The sequence below is a fragment of the Peromyscus leucopus genome, chromosome 12 (genome assembly GCF_004664715.2).
Source record: "Peromyscus leucopus breed LL Stock chromosome 12, UCI_PerLeu_2.1, whole genome shotgun sequence".
Lineage (NCBI taxonomy): Eukaryota > Metazoa > Chordata > Mammalia > Rodentia > Cricetidae > Peromyscus > Peromyscus leucopus.
The window spans coordinates 72,996,267-73,009,263 of record NC_051073.1 but is presented as its reverse complement, the minus strand read 5'-3'; the positions used below and the strand labels follow the sequence as shown (position 1 = coordinate 73,009,263).

General features: G+C 45.9%; 1 protein-coding gene across 2 annotated transcripts in view; it reads right to left on the bottom strand.

Moving 5' to 3' along the window:
• Dgkg (diacylglycerol kinase gamma) overlaps positions 1–12,997 on the bottom strand; it is a 203,911-nt gene that overhangs the window by 133,172 nt on the left and 57,742 nt on the right. For both annotated transcript variants that reach the window (XM_028875222.2, XM_028875224.2), the window contains exons 4-5: positions 8,542–8,707; positions 7,942–7,995 (exon numbers count right to left, since the gene is read on the bottom strand). In XM_028875222.2, coding sequence (XP_028731055.1) covers positions 7,942–7,995; positions 8,542–8,707 — 220 coding nt within the window. The remainder of the gene's footprint in view (positions 1–7,941; positions 7,996–8,541; positions 8,708–12,997) is intronic.

The window sequence follows — 12,997 nt, the reverse complement described above, 5'->3', positions numbered from 1 at the left end:
CAGTAGAGATAACAATAGTGTGAAGGAGGTAACAACAGAAGTAGTGAGCTGGGGGGATTGAGATGAAACTGCTTAGGCAACCAAACTATTAAAATCATCCCTGGAAGAAATGCCGTGGAAATTCATCACAACACTGTGGGAAACAAGTGAGAACACGGTCCTTTGTACTGCAGAGTCCCTAAGGTCACAAGCCATTGCTCTGTGCTCAGGTTACTCATCCATTAAAACACCCGCCGTGACTTCCACTTTGTCTCTAGCTCAGAGCAACACAGGACCAGATGTATTGTCCCACCCGACTCTACTAGTACCCGGTCAGAAGATATGGAGCAAATGTTCAGAGGACGTTATCTTTTAAATAGGGCCTGGAGAAAATGGGAGCCAAGTGAGAGGTGAGATGCCCCCTGGCATCTTAGCATTTGGAAGAAGTTTCCACATTGTACCAGGGGAGGGAGGGGCACTCTGGCAGATCCTGGCATTCTCTGTGAGTTGAGGATGAGGTGGGAGCCTGGAGTGGAGCCTGGGGAGCCACACAGAGACATGTACAAGGCTCCTTTATTGCGGGTGGAGTCGCCTTCAGTTCTACAGCTGAGTGGGGATTGTTCCTCCCTGGGGAGGAAACTGCCTGAGGCTGGGCAATGGGGGTGGTTATGGTTGGGATGGGGGAAGAAGCAGGACCAGAGAGATAAACTCTGGGATGGAAAGAAAAGTCCCATTGATGAGAATGAGCATCCACATGTTATGAGAATCCACGTTACCAGTAGAGGACCCAAAAGAACTCAGCCCCAACAGTGAGGCAACATCAGCTCTGGGTATTCAATGGTACGTGAACACTTGTGACTATTTCCAGGTAATCTCATTTTACCCTAAAACAGCATAAGGATATTTGCTGAAATGCAAAAACAGCCTGCACTCAGCATTAAAGAAGAGCTGATAAGGATTCTATACAAATTCTCCGAGAAAACTTAAGGGATAAGAATCCTACCTAACCCATTTAAAAAGAGCAGCCTTGCTGCAAGGCCCAAATCAAAGACATCACAAGAGGGTGCGTCAACAGTCTTCACGGGCAGAGGTGCAGAAGCTGCACAGGGTTAACTTAATGTATTAAGTAGAAGTTAGCAGAGACTTAAATGAAGAAACGCTGTGTCAAAGGATTAGACCCAGGACATTAAGATGCCAGTTTTTTCTGTTCATGAGTTCAACAGATTTCTAAGATGCAATAGTGAAGATCAGTCATAAATTAAAAAACCACATTGAATTGTATTTCATGAAAATTAAGAAATTTTGGAGATAGGGTTAAGAGCATTTCTTGCTCCTGCAGAGGACTCAGGTTCAATTCCCAGCACCTACATGGTGAATCACAGCCACCACTACTCCAGTTATAGATCTGATGCCCTCCTCTGACCTCCATAGGCACCAGGCATGAATGTGGTGCACACACATACATGCAGGCAAATCCACACACACACACACACACACACACACACACACACACACACACACACACACACACACACACAATTCACAAAAGTAAAATAATAATTCTTTTGTTTGGGGGGTGAGACAGGGTTTCTCTGTGTAGCTGTGGTTGTCTTAGAACTCTCTTTTTAGATCAGGCTGGCTTTAAACTCACAGAGCCAATACTTCTTTTAAAAATTGAGAAAATTTGGTCTTCAAAAGACCCTGTTAGGGCTAGGGAGAGGATCAGTGGGTAAAAGAAAAGATTTGAACATTTTTGTTAAGGATGATTCACAGACGACCATTGGTCTACTGAGCACACGACAGGACGTCGCCAGGAAAATGCAAACACAGGCAGTGAGAGGCCACCCTCTGTAGTAGAGGACTGAGAAATGCAGATGTTGACGAAGGACGGAGCAGCAGGGGCCTTGGCACAGCCAGGTGTGTGAACGGCTCACTGGTCTTGGAAAAGAGCTTGGCAATTTCCTATAAATGGAAATGTGCACAGGGCCACCAGTTACATTACATCTGCTATATGCCTGCTACATTATATCTGGTATCCCATTCCAAGGTGTTTGCCCAAGGGGAATAAAAGTTCTCCCTACAAAGGCTTATAGAAGAATATTTACAACAAGTTTTCTTTTTTGTAATAATACCCAAATGGAAGCTGTACAAAAATCCCTGTCCCAAGAAATGAAATAATTACGGAAACTCTGTTAGTATACTAATTAACAACCAAATTATGCTGACAATTAATATACACAAATGGTTAAATATAAAAATGATTATGCTGAACAAAAGAAGTAAGAGCTAAGAAAGGAAATATTGCATGATGCTGTTCACAGAGAGTCCAGATGGTGTAGCGACCTCCTTGGTAACAAAAGGCAGATAGATCACAGAGTGCTTGGGGTGGGCGGGGCTGGAGAAAGGACCCACCAAGAAATCTTTCATAGATGGTGGATGTGCTCATTCTCTTGGTGTGCTGCTGGCTTCTACAGATGCATGCATACCTCACAAGTTTTCGATTTTATAATACAAACGTGTGCAGTTTATTTCCTGCTACACAGTTCAACTGAGCTGTGTAAGAATATTACTTTTTCCTGAAGATGGCCCAGTCACTCGAGTTCTGGGTGGGTCATGAGTTCTAGTTCATAACAGGTTTAGTTTACTCCTGCATTACTGTCCTTCCGTCTCATGCTCCCACATAGGAAGGACCCAGACCTCCAGTCATTGAAATACATCTCCCAGTGACCGAAGACAAAGGGCCTCTTCTGTACCACATCAGCTCTCATCCTGTGCCCGGTTGTGAGCCCCTTCCCTGAAGGTGGGGTGCGCCTGCCCCTTCTGCCTTTGCACGTAGTCTCTGCAGTACTTGTTGACTTCCAGCGGGGCAGTGTGGCCGAGTGGAGAGTTTAGGGACTCTGGGTTTGCACTAATGGTGCGTGACTTGCTCAGGTGGGGGCTTATTCGCCAGGCTCAACCTATTTCTGTTTAAACCCATTGAAAGAGGTCATTGCATTAAAACTGAGGTTCACCCCAAGTCTTAAATGACAGGATGTCCGGAACGATAATGTTAAGTGAAAAACAAATCTAACTCCAAAATTAAATACGCTTTGATCCCAATTATGTAAGAAACCTATTGAAAAAAAAAAAAAAAACCCACAAGACCATACACATTTAACTGTAAGTATGATTGGGTTCAATTTTCTTTTTTCAAGATAAAATTTGTTAAAAAGCAGTTTATGTTTACAGCAAAACTCGTAAAAGTACAGAGATTTTATTCCCACACCCTGTGGTCCCCCAGGTACGTAGCTACCTTCATGATCAACATGCCACAGAGAGTTCTGTGTTTGTCATCACTGGTGGCCCTGCATCGGCCCGTCACTGTCACACACAGCCTGCAGTCCACAGTAGTGGTCACATGGGAACTGTGTGTCCCGTGGGTGTGAACAAAGGATTTGGACACATGTCCATCACTGTAATGTTGTGCAGAGGAATCTCGTCACCCTGCAGTTCCTCTGGGCTTGGCTGTTCATCTTTTTGTCCTGGACTCAGACAACCACCAATCTTTATTATCTTTATTGTTTGTTGTTTCTTTTTTTTTGGGGGGGGGGCGGGCTTAGGGGTTACTCTTCAAATTGTCTGCAGTGTGAGTATACTACTTTTATAACTGGAAAGACTGAAAAAGCAGGGTATTTCCTTCAGATATTCAATACTGTGGGTTCTGGAAAATCTCAACAGGTTAAGAAACAAAATAAAACCCCAAGGACCAAAATTCTTCCTTTTCCTATTGTGAGCTAACATGTCAGTGACTCTGGAGGGCTTTGGGTTAGGACGTGCACTCTGTGAAAGACCCTTTCCTCTGCCCTGCTCTGGGAGGGAGTGACTTGAGGTGGGCTGGGCTACATCTGAGCATAGGAAGGTATGATTGGTGGAGGCCATGTCAGTCAGAATCTAGCATCTTCTGGTGTCTGCTTGAACAACAGAAAAAGGCTGACGTTTTCCAGAGATGGCCAGATCACAAGCGAGTCCAGGACTTGCCTCAAGTAGGAAGGGGCTCCCTGTGAAGCCTTTTTCTAGTCCTAATTCTTATTATTTTTTTTTTTTGTAAACAGGGGCATTAATCCATCTATTGAAGGAAACCTATCAGAAAAATGATTATTCTTTAAATCCCCAGTTTAAAAAAATATGAAAAAAATTAAGTATCTCCCAGGGCCCCAACTCAGATAATTGCCTTTTCATGATTTAACCTTCTACAGCTTGGTGTTTTTCTTCACCATAAGCAGACAAAACGGTGCCCGACAAATCGCTTCTCCAGGAGGAAGTCTGTGGAAGTTTCTCTTGGAGACTCAGAAGGACAGAGCCACTGTGGGTGAGCAGGACAATGTCCACCCGTCCTCAAATGTCTCACGCCCTCCCCTCTGTGAGTTCTTCCATGCTGCCTCCTCAGCCACCAACGCAAACGCTGTTCACGTCATTTGGGGCCCTAAGACATGAAATGCAACCTGAAGGTTTCTCTGCAAGTTCCAAGTGCCTGGGTGAGAGGTTGGGGCTGGAAGTTTAAAGGCGTGCCCTTTCCTCCCTGTGGGAGAAGGTTTCCTGTCAGAATTTGATCTGCTACTCCGTAGGAGATGTAGGACTAACTTGTGTCTTCAACTCATTTCAGCAGTGGCCGTGGACTAGTGGAGTTAGTTGAAGAGGTGCTGGCAGGAGAGAGTGAGCCAATGACCTTGAAACGGCTTCCCCTCCAGCTATCACCAAAGGCATCGGGAAGGCCCCAGTTCCCTTCGTAGCCTTCTCTTTCCAAAGCATCTTCTGAGTTCCGTGTGTAGTGTTAATTTTCTCTTCTCCCTCTCTCCGGTCTCTCACCCTCTCCCTCCACCTCTTTCCTATTCCTCTCCCTCTCTTCTGCCTCTTAAAAAAGATTTACTTTTATTATTTTCAGTTATGTATAGTGTATGTGTCTGTATGTGGATATGCGCTCATGAGTATGTGTGCCCGATCTGGCCTCTGATACCCCTGAAGCCAGGTTACAGACACCAGATATGGGTAGTGGAAGTGAACTCAGGTTCTCTAGAAGAGCAGCAAGTGCTTTTAACAGCTGAGCCAGCTCTGTGGTTCCTTGCTTTTCTTTTTAGGTGAAATCTCCATGTGGCTTAGTCTGGCCTTGAACTCGTGGATTCAAGTGATCTTCTTACCTCTGCTTCCTGATAAGTTGGACTTCCAGCATCTGTTTTATTACTTACTTACTTACTTACTTACTTACTTACTTACTTACTTACTTACTTACACACATACACACACACACACACACACACACACACACACACACACACACACCATGGCATCCAGCTCCATAGTGAATTTAAAAACAACGACAAACCCCAACTAACTAACTTACCAATCCTGCCAAACACTGAAAGCCCCATAATGCTTCTAGTTTCCCTCTTGGGAAAGAAAAAGAAAAAGATCAGGATTACAGCTAATGTCCAGTTGAAGAGGCTCTCATCCCAGGTCTCTCCTGAAATTGTTCCTGTTCTCTTGTAGCTGTGGTACCTCTTACCTACTTCATCCGACACATGTTTAAAAATAGGATGGGACTGCATTCTTTATCCTCAGTGCTCATCCCAAGAGCTGGAATTCACCTTTGTGTGTGTATAAATGGTTTCAACAATATGATTCTGTTCATAGATCCTTGGAGGGTCTGCCTCTCTGAGTCTTTGTATTTGAAACCTAAGAGCAAGGTGCATAGTCCACAAGTGACTTCCTGTCAGAACAGGACGCCGAGTTGGCCCACCAGGAGACTGAGACTCAAGGAATAGTCTGGCTGACTGTAATGAGCTAAGGGGACAATGTTCATCTAGAGTGTGGTGCAACACTAACTGCTGATATTATTGACCATTTACTACGGGCCAGGCACTATTCTAAGCCTTTGGATAGTTGCTAACCGATTCAACCCACATAACAATACTCATTATCATTTCGTTTTACAGAGGGGACAGCAAAACACAGACACTGCTCAAACAGGCCCACAGCTATCTTCTAGGTACTGTCAGCTGGGAATGAGGTCCAGATTCGTAACCAATATGTTCTATTGCCTGGTCCAGTCCAGATGGGGAGGGACCAGGACATGTTTATTGGACATGAAAGCAAATGTCAAGGATGGAGAGTGTTGCCACCTCCAGTACCTGGGTTTGTCAAGAGCACACAGACATGGCTTCTCACTTATAAACGTGTCAAGGAAGAATCCAGATCTGCTGCACCAGAGGTGGGCCAATGGACCTTAGGTGCTATGGCTACTCCACCAGGGACTAAACTAAAATGGCACCTTTGAAAGGAGCAGACCGCCTGGCACCTTGGCTTCCTCACTCTGTGCAGAAAGAGAGCAGAGATTGGAGGCTGCACGAGTCTGGATTGAATCCCCAGCCCCATAATGGTCTCCTTGGCTCCATTGTGTGAAGCAGTATAAATTCGAAGGTCAGAGGAAAATGAAATAAGCAGGTACCTAGAAAACAGATCTTCAAAACGAATTTTTCGCTGGCTTCTTTTGGTAATTACTAGAAACTCTCCAACTTGTTCAAAAATGACACAGATATTTCTGTTTTAAAATTAAAATTTAATTCAATTTTATGTGTGTGGACTTTTTTCCTGCATGTATATCTGTGCACCGTTTGCATGCCTGGTGCCTACGGAGGCAAGAAGAGGGCATCAGGCAGTCACAGACTATCGTGAACTGCTACTCGGGTGCTGGGATTCCAACCTGAGTCCTCTGCAAGAGCAGCCAGTGCTCTTCACTGCTGGATCATCTCTCCAGCCCCTCATGAGCATTGTTTGTTGGCCCATCAGGACATACTCTCACATACTTTCTCTACTCTCTCCAACTGTCCATTGGTAGAATATAGAATCAGGTACACTTTGGCCCGAGAGTCAGATCTTGGCGCACAGACTCCCATCCACTCCCACACCTCCTGTGAAGGCTCCTCCTCATCCCTTGCATGAAACCTATCAGAAGTAAATATCTGGTAACCTGTCCCAAGCCTTGACCTCCTCTGTTCTAGACAAGGGAGGTAAGAACCTTTAATGAGCCTTAGAATCCATCAATTATATGGATAAATAACCCAGCTGGCCAACTAGTTCCTTCTCCTCCCCTGTGGTGGTTTGGGTAGGACTGGCCCCATAGACTCACAGGGAGTGGCACTATTAGGAGGTGTGGCCTTGTTGGAAGAAGTGTGTCATTGTAGGGGCAGGCTTTGAGGTTTCATATGCTCAAGCTATGCTCAGTGTGGGACAGTCTCCTTCTGCTGCCTGTGGATCAAGATACAGAACTCCTTCTTCATGTCTGCCTGCATGCTGCCATGCTTCTCTGTGGTGATATTTTATTTGTGCTGAAATGTGATATTTTACTTGTATGTTAATAAATGAAGTTTGCCTGGAGATCAGAGGTCATAGCCAGGCATAAACAGAAGTCAGGCAGTGGTAGCACACGCCCTTAATCTGATCACATGGCAGGCAGAGTCTCTGTGTGTTCAAGGACACAGCCAAGCATGGTGACATGAGCCTTTAATCCCAGTACCAACCATAGAGACCTAGAGGTCTGTATAGACAGGTAGTGACAAGGAAGTGATGTGGCTGGGCTTAGAGCCAATGGGAAGGCAGAACAGTCAGGCAATAAAGGTGCAGGTTAATAGACAGGAAGAGGCTCTCTTGGGAAGTTACAGCAAGGTGGTAAGCTAAGGTTAGTTGGTGGCTATTGCTCTGATCTCTATGGCTTGCAGTATTTGGCTCTGTGTTTCTTATTTAATAAGACTGTTTAGAAATTCATCTACACTTCTCACCATGATGATAATGGGCCAAACCTCTGAACTGTAAGCCAGCCCCAATTCAATGTTTTCCTTTATAGGAGTTGCGGTGGTCATGGTGTCTCTTCGCAGCAATAGAAACCCTAGCTAAGACCTCCCTCCCCCAATCTCACGTCCAGTGTCTTACCAGTGTCTGGAGCACAGGCCTCATCTGCTTTGGCAGCATTATCCGCATTATAATCTAGGGAACAAAAAGAAGATGTAAAGGCCAGTCCACGTCCTCCGGACCCTTAGAGGGGCATGCAGCGAACTTCCTGTGGGCTCTGGTTCATGTAGGTTATGTTTGTGTTCTACAATTATTATCAGCTTGGCTCATGCTCTCTGAAACTCCAGTAAGACAGTGGCCATGACTTGCCTTCCTCTGACAGTCCCTGGTTAGTTCTAGCTGGGGCGTGTGCTGAATGTCTCTAATCATGGATTAAAGCCCTCTTGGAAGGCTCTTACTTTTCTACCACGTGTTAGTTTGTGTCCCCTCTTGCCCCATCCTATCCTCTGACCCCGAGTGACAGATCACCCCCTTTTTATTCCTCTGGCTGAAGGACTCACCAGATATATGTTCCTGTGAGGGTCCAGAAAGAGAGGAGTCCCTGGCTCTCCATCTCCCTCCTACTTCCTCCTTACAGAAGTTTCTATGCTCAGGTTCCCCTCTAATGTGCTGCCTGTGCCTGTGGTCAGGGGTTACAGCTGATCGGCATCCTCCCATCTTGGGGAAAGCTGGTCCTTGTACCTGAGATATTGGGTTCACTACTGCTGGCCCCCTCCTTTGGGTGGTCAGGTGTCTCCTGTCTGGGCTTCTGGCTGAAGGCCAGGAAGAGGTGTGTGCTCAGTGGCTGAGGAAGGTCCACCTCCAGGTATGCCCTCATGAACAGCTTGAAGACATCATAGCTAATGGGCTGAGAAGGGCAAGAAGAGAGAAGTCAGTAGAGGGAAGGGAAGGGACAGGGTGGAGAAGGAAAGGGAACAGGGCGATGGCAGGTGAGGCAGGTGAAGCGGAAGTGACAGAGGTGAAGGGGTTGGTGGGGGCAGGAACGAAAAGGCCAGGAGGAGACAGAGAATCAGGGGGACAGGGGACAGGGGATGGGACACAGACAGAGAAAACACGGTGGCTGACCATCAGGCACAGAGTAGGCTTTTGTAGTAGGGTACAGTTTGGTCTAAATTTGGATTAAAAGTAGGGGTGATCTATTCTCCAAGGATCAGAGACTACTGTGAAAGAAGGGGTAGATAGATTATGAGAGTCAGATGTTGGGGTGGACCTGGATGGACCCTAGCGAAACAATGCTTTCCCTACATTACAGGACGGCTACACTCATTTACACAGCCGTTGTGGTTGCCTGCACAAGATCTGCATAGGATCAAGCCAGTTAACATCACACCATGGAAAAAAGATGGGCTTATGCCTCCTCACTGCTAGCGGAGGAGCTAAGGACAGTTGTTGACTTATGGGAGTCAGGTTTCATCAAGGATGTGGTCCCTGGTACGTCTACCATGCTTCCGTGGATGGGCCTACACCCATGTGTTGTAGGCAGCAAAGCCAGACTCTGGGTCTGTCAACCAGAAGAGGTTGCTTATGTTGGAACGGTGTGAAAGGAGTAGGTGGTGAATCACGTTACGTGTAAATATGAAATTATCAAAGGATTTACAACAGCATGCCTAAAAAGTGGGATTCATCAATGGTGAGCTCTAGGGATCTGCCTTTGTCCAGGCTCATGTGAAGGTCATGGATCTACGGAGCTGGACTCAGTCACTGCTCTGAAATTCTGGTGATTAATGAGGAAGGATGCTGAAGAAAACAGCATGGAGAGAAAGGTTCTTTTGTGGTTATCATGATTTCTCTGACTCTTGAGTCCAGATCTCAGAAAGTAGGAGAGACTGGGGAAGAAGAATCAGGCTCCCCACCACAATGCTTTCATAATGTTCATCTTCTCCAGACAGCTCCTAAGATGAACGGGAGTTGTGTGTGTTTGGCTCAGCTGTGTCCCCAAACACACCATTGTGAAGGCTTTAGGCATCAAGGAGAGTAGGAAGCTAAGGACAGCAGGTAGAACCAAGGGGCATGCCAAAAACTAGACCCTGTCCCTGCTGTGTTTTTCTCGACACCGCCTGGCATCTGGTCCCAGGCTTTGAGCATCCATTGCCAGAAAGAGCTGCCGCCCTCAGCAAACGTCCACTAACAATAACAACAACAGTTCGCGGTGAGTCATCTCTGGCGTGTGCTTTCATGGTGTTGGAGCCTCATCAAATCACAGCCGCTTCTGGCAACCATGCGAAGAAGCGCCGACCCAAGAGCCGCTGTGCTGGCCTCTGTGAATAGTAACAACCAGGAGAATAGAATCCTTTTTGGGAAACCTACTCAGTGCTCTCTGGAAAATGCTGATAGCATTTAACCCCTTTCATGTTCTGGGGGTTTGGCAAGCCTTCCCAGAATCAGGAGCCAACCTGAATGTGTAGAGTCAGGTGTGGGCTCTATCGGGAACTCAGAACCAGTCTCCGCTAAGTCCAGGGCTGTCCTGGAGATCTCTTTTGCAGCGTGGAAGAAGCCTGATGCAGCTGAACACAGACCGTTTATATTCATTTATTTATTTAATTTCCAGATGAAAAGGACCCAGCACACGGCTGATTGACATTTACAGTGACATCTCTCCTGCTCTCTGTGTCCCAAGTCTCTGCTTCTCTGCTGCATTCTCTGTCTCTGTCTGTCTGTACAGTATCATTACCTCAGAATGTCCCTTCTGCTCTTTTCCAGAACACAATGACAGAGTCATTTCATCCCCTTTCCGATGTCACCCATCTACTGCCACCCTTGCTTCTGCCCTCAGTGTTTCCAATGGCATCTTGCTTGTCTTCTGCCTGCAAGCACATGCCAAGGAAATCCTTCCCTTCTTCTTACTTTCTCCAGAGACCCTACTGGCCTTCCTTTCTCCTTGAACTCCATGTTGTTTGGGTTCCCGCCTCTCGCCTGGGACCTGGAGGTCTCAAGTGCAGTTGTCTCTTTGTTAAGGTTCTCAGCTCAGCTCTCTGAGGAATTTGACCCTCTCATCCTGAAGCTACTTTCCACACTGAGGTTTTATTTTGATACTCCCCATTCCCTATTTTGGTTCAACTGAGTCTTTGCTAATGATGTTGCTGTTCATTCTTTTATTTCAAAAGCTCCCTTGCATTATCTTTTCATACTATTTTAACTGACAAGTACTGCTTTAAACTACAGTTTTGAGCTAGCACCAAATGGAAACGATCAGAATGAAATGTTTCTGAAAAAGAAGGTATTAAAAAGCAAGTTTAGCGGCAGGCTGTGGAGGTGCACACCTTTAAGCCCAGCACTTGGGAGGCAGGCACAGCTGATCTTTGATTTGAGGCCAGCCTGGTGTACGTAGTGAGTTCCAAGACAGCCAGGGCTATGTAGGGAGACCTTGTCACAAAACAAAACACAACACAACAAAAGGTCTAGCTAAACAAATTCTAATAGGATGTGGTGGGAACCAACCAACCACCACCAACAAAGCTGAAGGTGACTGGAGAAGATCCAGTTGAGAAGCACCAAGGCACCAGTGTGAAGTCCCCAAAGCAGGTGTTTCGTGTCTAGAAAAGCAGTGGGCTGGGCTGCTTGTGTCTGAGTAAATTTCTCTACATTTGTTTACTTGTTATTAGCATGTAAAAATTAAATTTCACTCATTATAACACCTTTCTTTCTTTCTTTCTTTCTTTCTTTCTTTCTTTCTTTCTTTCTTTCTTTCTTCCTTCCTTCCTTCCTTCCTTCCTTCCTTCCTTCCTTCCTTCCTTCCTTTCTTCCTTCCTTCCTTTTGAGACAGGGTTTCTCTGTAGCCCTGACTGTCTTGGAACTTGCTTAGTAGACCAGGCTATCCTCAAACCCAGATCTGTCTGCCTCTGCCTCCGGAGTGCTGGGATTGAAGGTGTGTGCCACCACCCCTGGCTTTTTTCAAACAAAATTAGCTTTTATTGTTTTTCTTTGCTCCTGTTCTCCCCTCATCCCCATCCTCCCTCTGTGCACTCCTGCCCCTCTCTCCTCTCTGCTCTCATGTCACGTGACTCCTTTCGCTTTCCTCTACGCTCTTTCTCAATACCTCTTGTCCTTCCCTCATGGTCTCCGATCTGGTTTCATAGTCTATAACCAATCTATAATTCCTTATTTCCACATGCACACAGACACTAAAGTCTGGATCTGAATATGAGAGAGACCGTGTGATATTTGTCTTTGTGAGTTTGGGTCACTTCACATAATATAATATTTTCCAGATCCATCCATTTTCCTATAGATTTCACAATGTCATTTTTCTTTATAGCTGAGTAAAATTCTATTGTGCATATACACCATGTTTTCATTATCCATTCTTTTGTTGATGGATATCTAGGCTAGTTCTATTCTCTGGCTGTTAGGAATAGTGTAACAACAAGAATCAGGGGTGTGGGAGTCCCTTGGTGTTAGATATGGAATCCTTTGGGGATACATGCAGGAGTGGCATGGTCAGGCCACCCAACCAAATTCCCGCCTGGTCTCAGGCATGTGATGCTCTTCCACCTTCAGTGCCACCTTCCGCAACCATTAGTGCCGGCCAGAAGACCTCTAAGCCTCCCAGGCATCCTCCTTTGTTAGGTCCTATTCCTGACTTCCATTCTGCTAATGCCAGTGCCAATATTCCAAACTCAGCTTTGACCTCTTAGTGACTCAGAACTGGTTCTTGTCCCTTCATTCTGCAGGATTAGTTCCTTTACAGCACCTGACACACCTAGACCCTTTCTAGGTCCATTTCCCCTTGTACCTTCACCAGACTCTGACTTCAGTTTCACGTGTTTTTAGCCAGACCATTGCAATGCCTCTATTTCTTAATTTTTTAAAAAAGATTTATTTTATATTTTGTGCATGAGTGTTTTATCTGCATGTACATGTGTGCATCACATGCATGCCTGGTACCTATGGAGGTTATAAGAAGACATCAGATCTCCCGGAAATGGAGCTGTAAGTCACAGATGGCTGGGAAGTACCACGTGGAAACTGGGGATAAAACCTGGCTCCTCTGTAAGAGCAGCAAGCCTCTAAACTGCTGACCATCCCTCCAGACCCTGCAATGCCTCTTGAAGGCATCCCTGCTCCCACTTCTCTCTGGTGCTCCTCCCATCTGCGGTACCCAGCCATGTCAGGCTGGTTTTCCCAAAGCACAACTGTG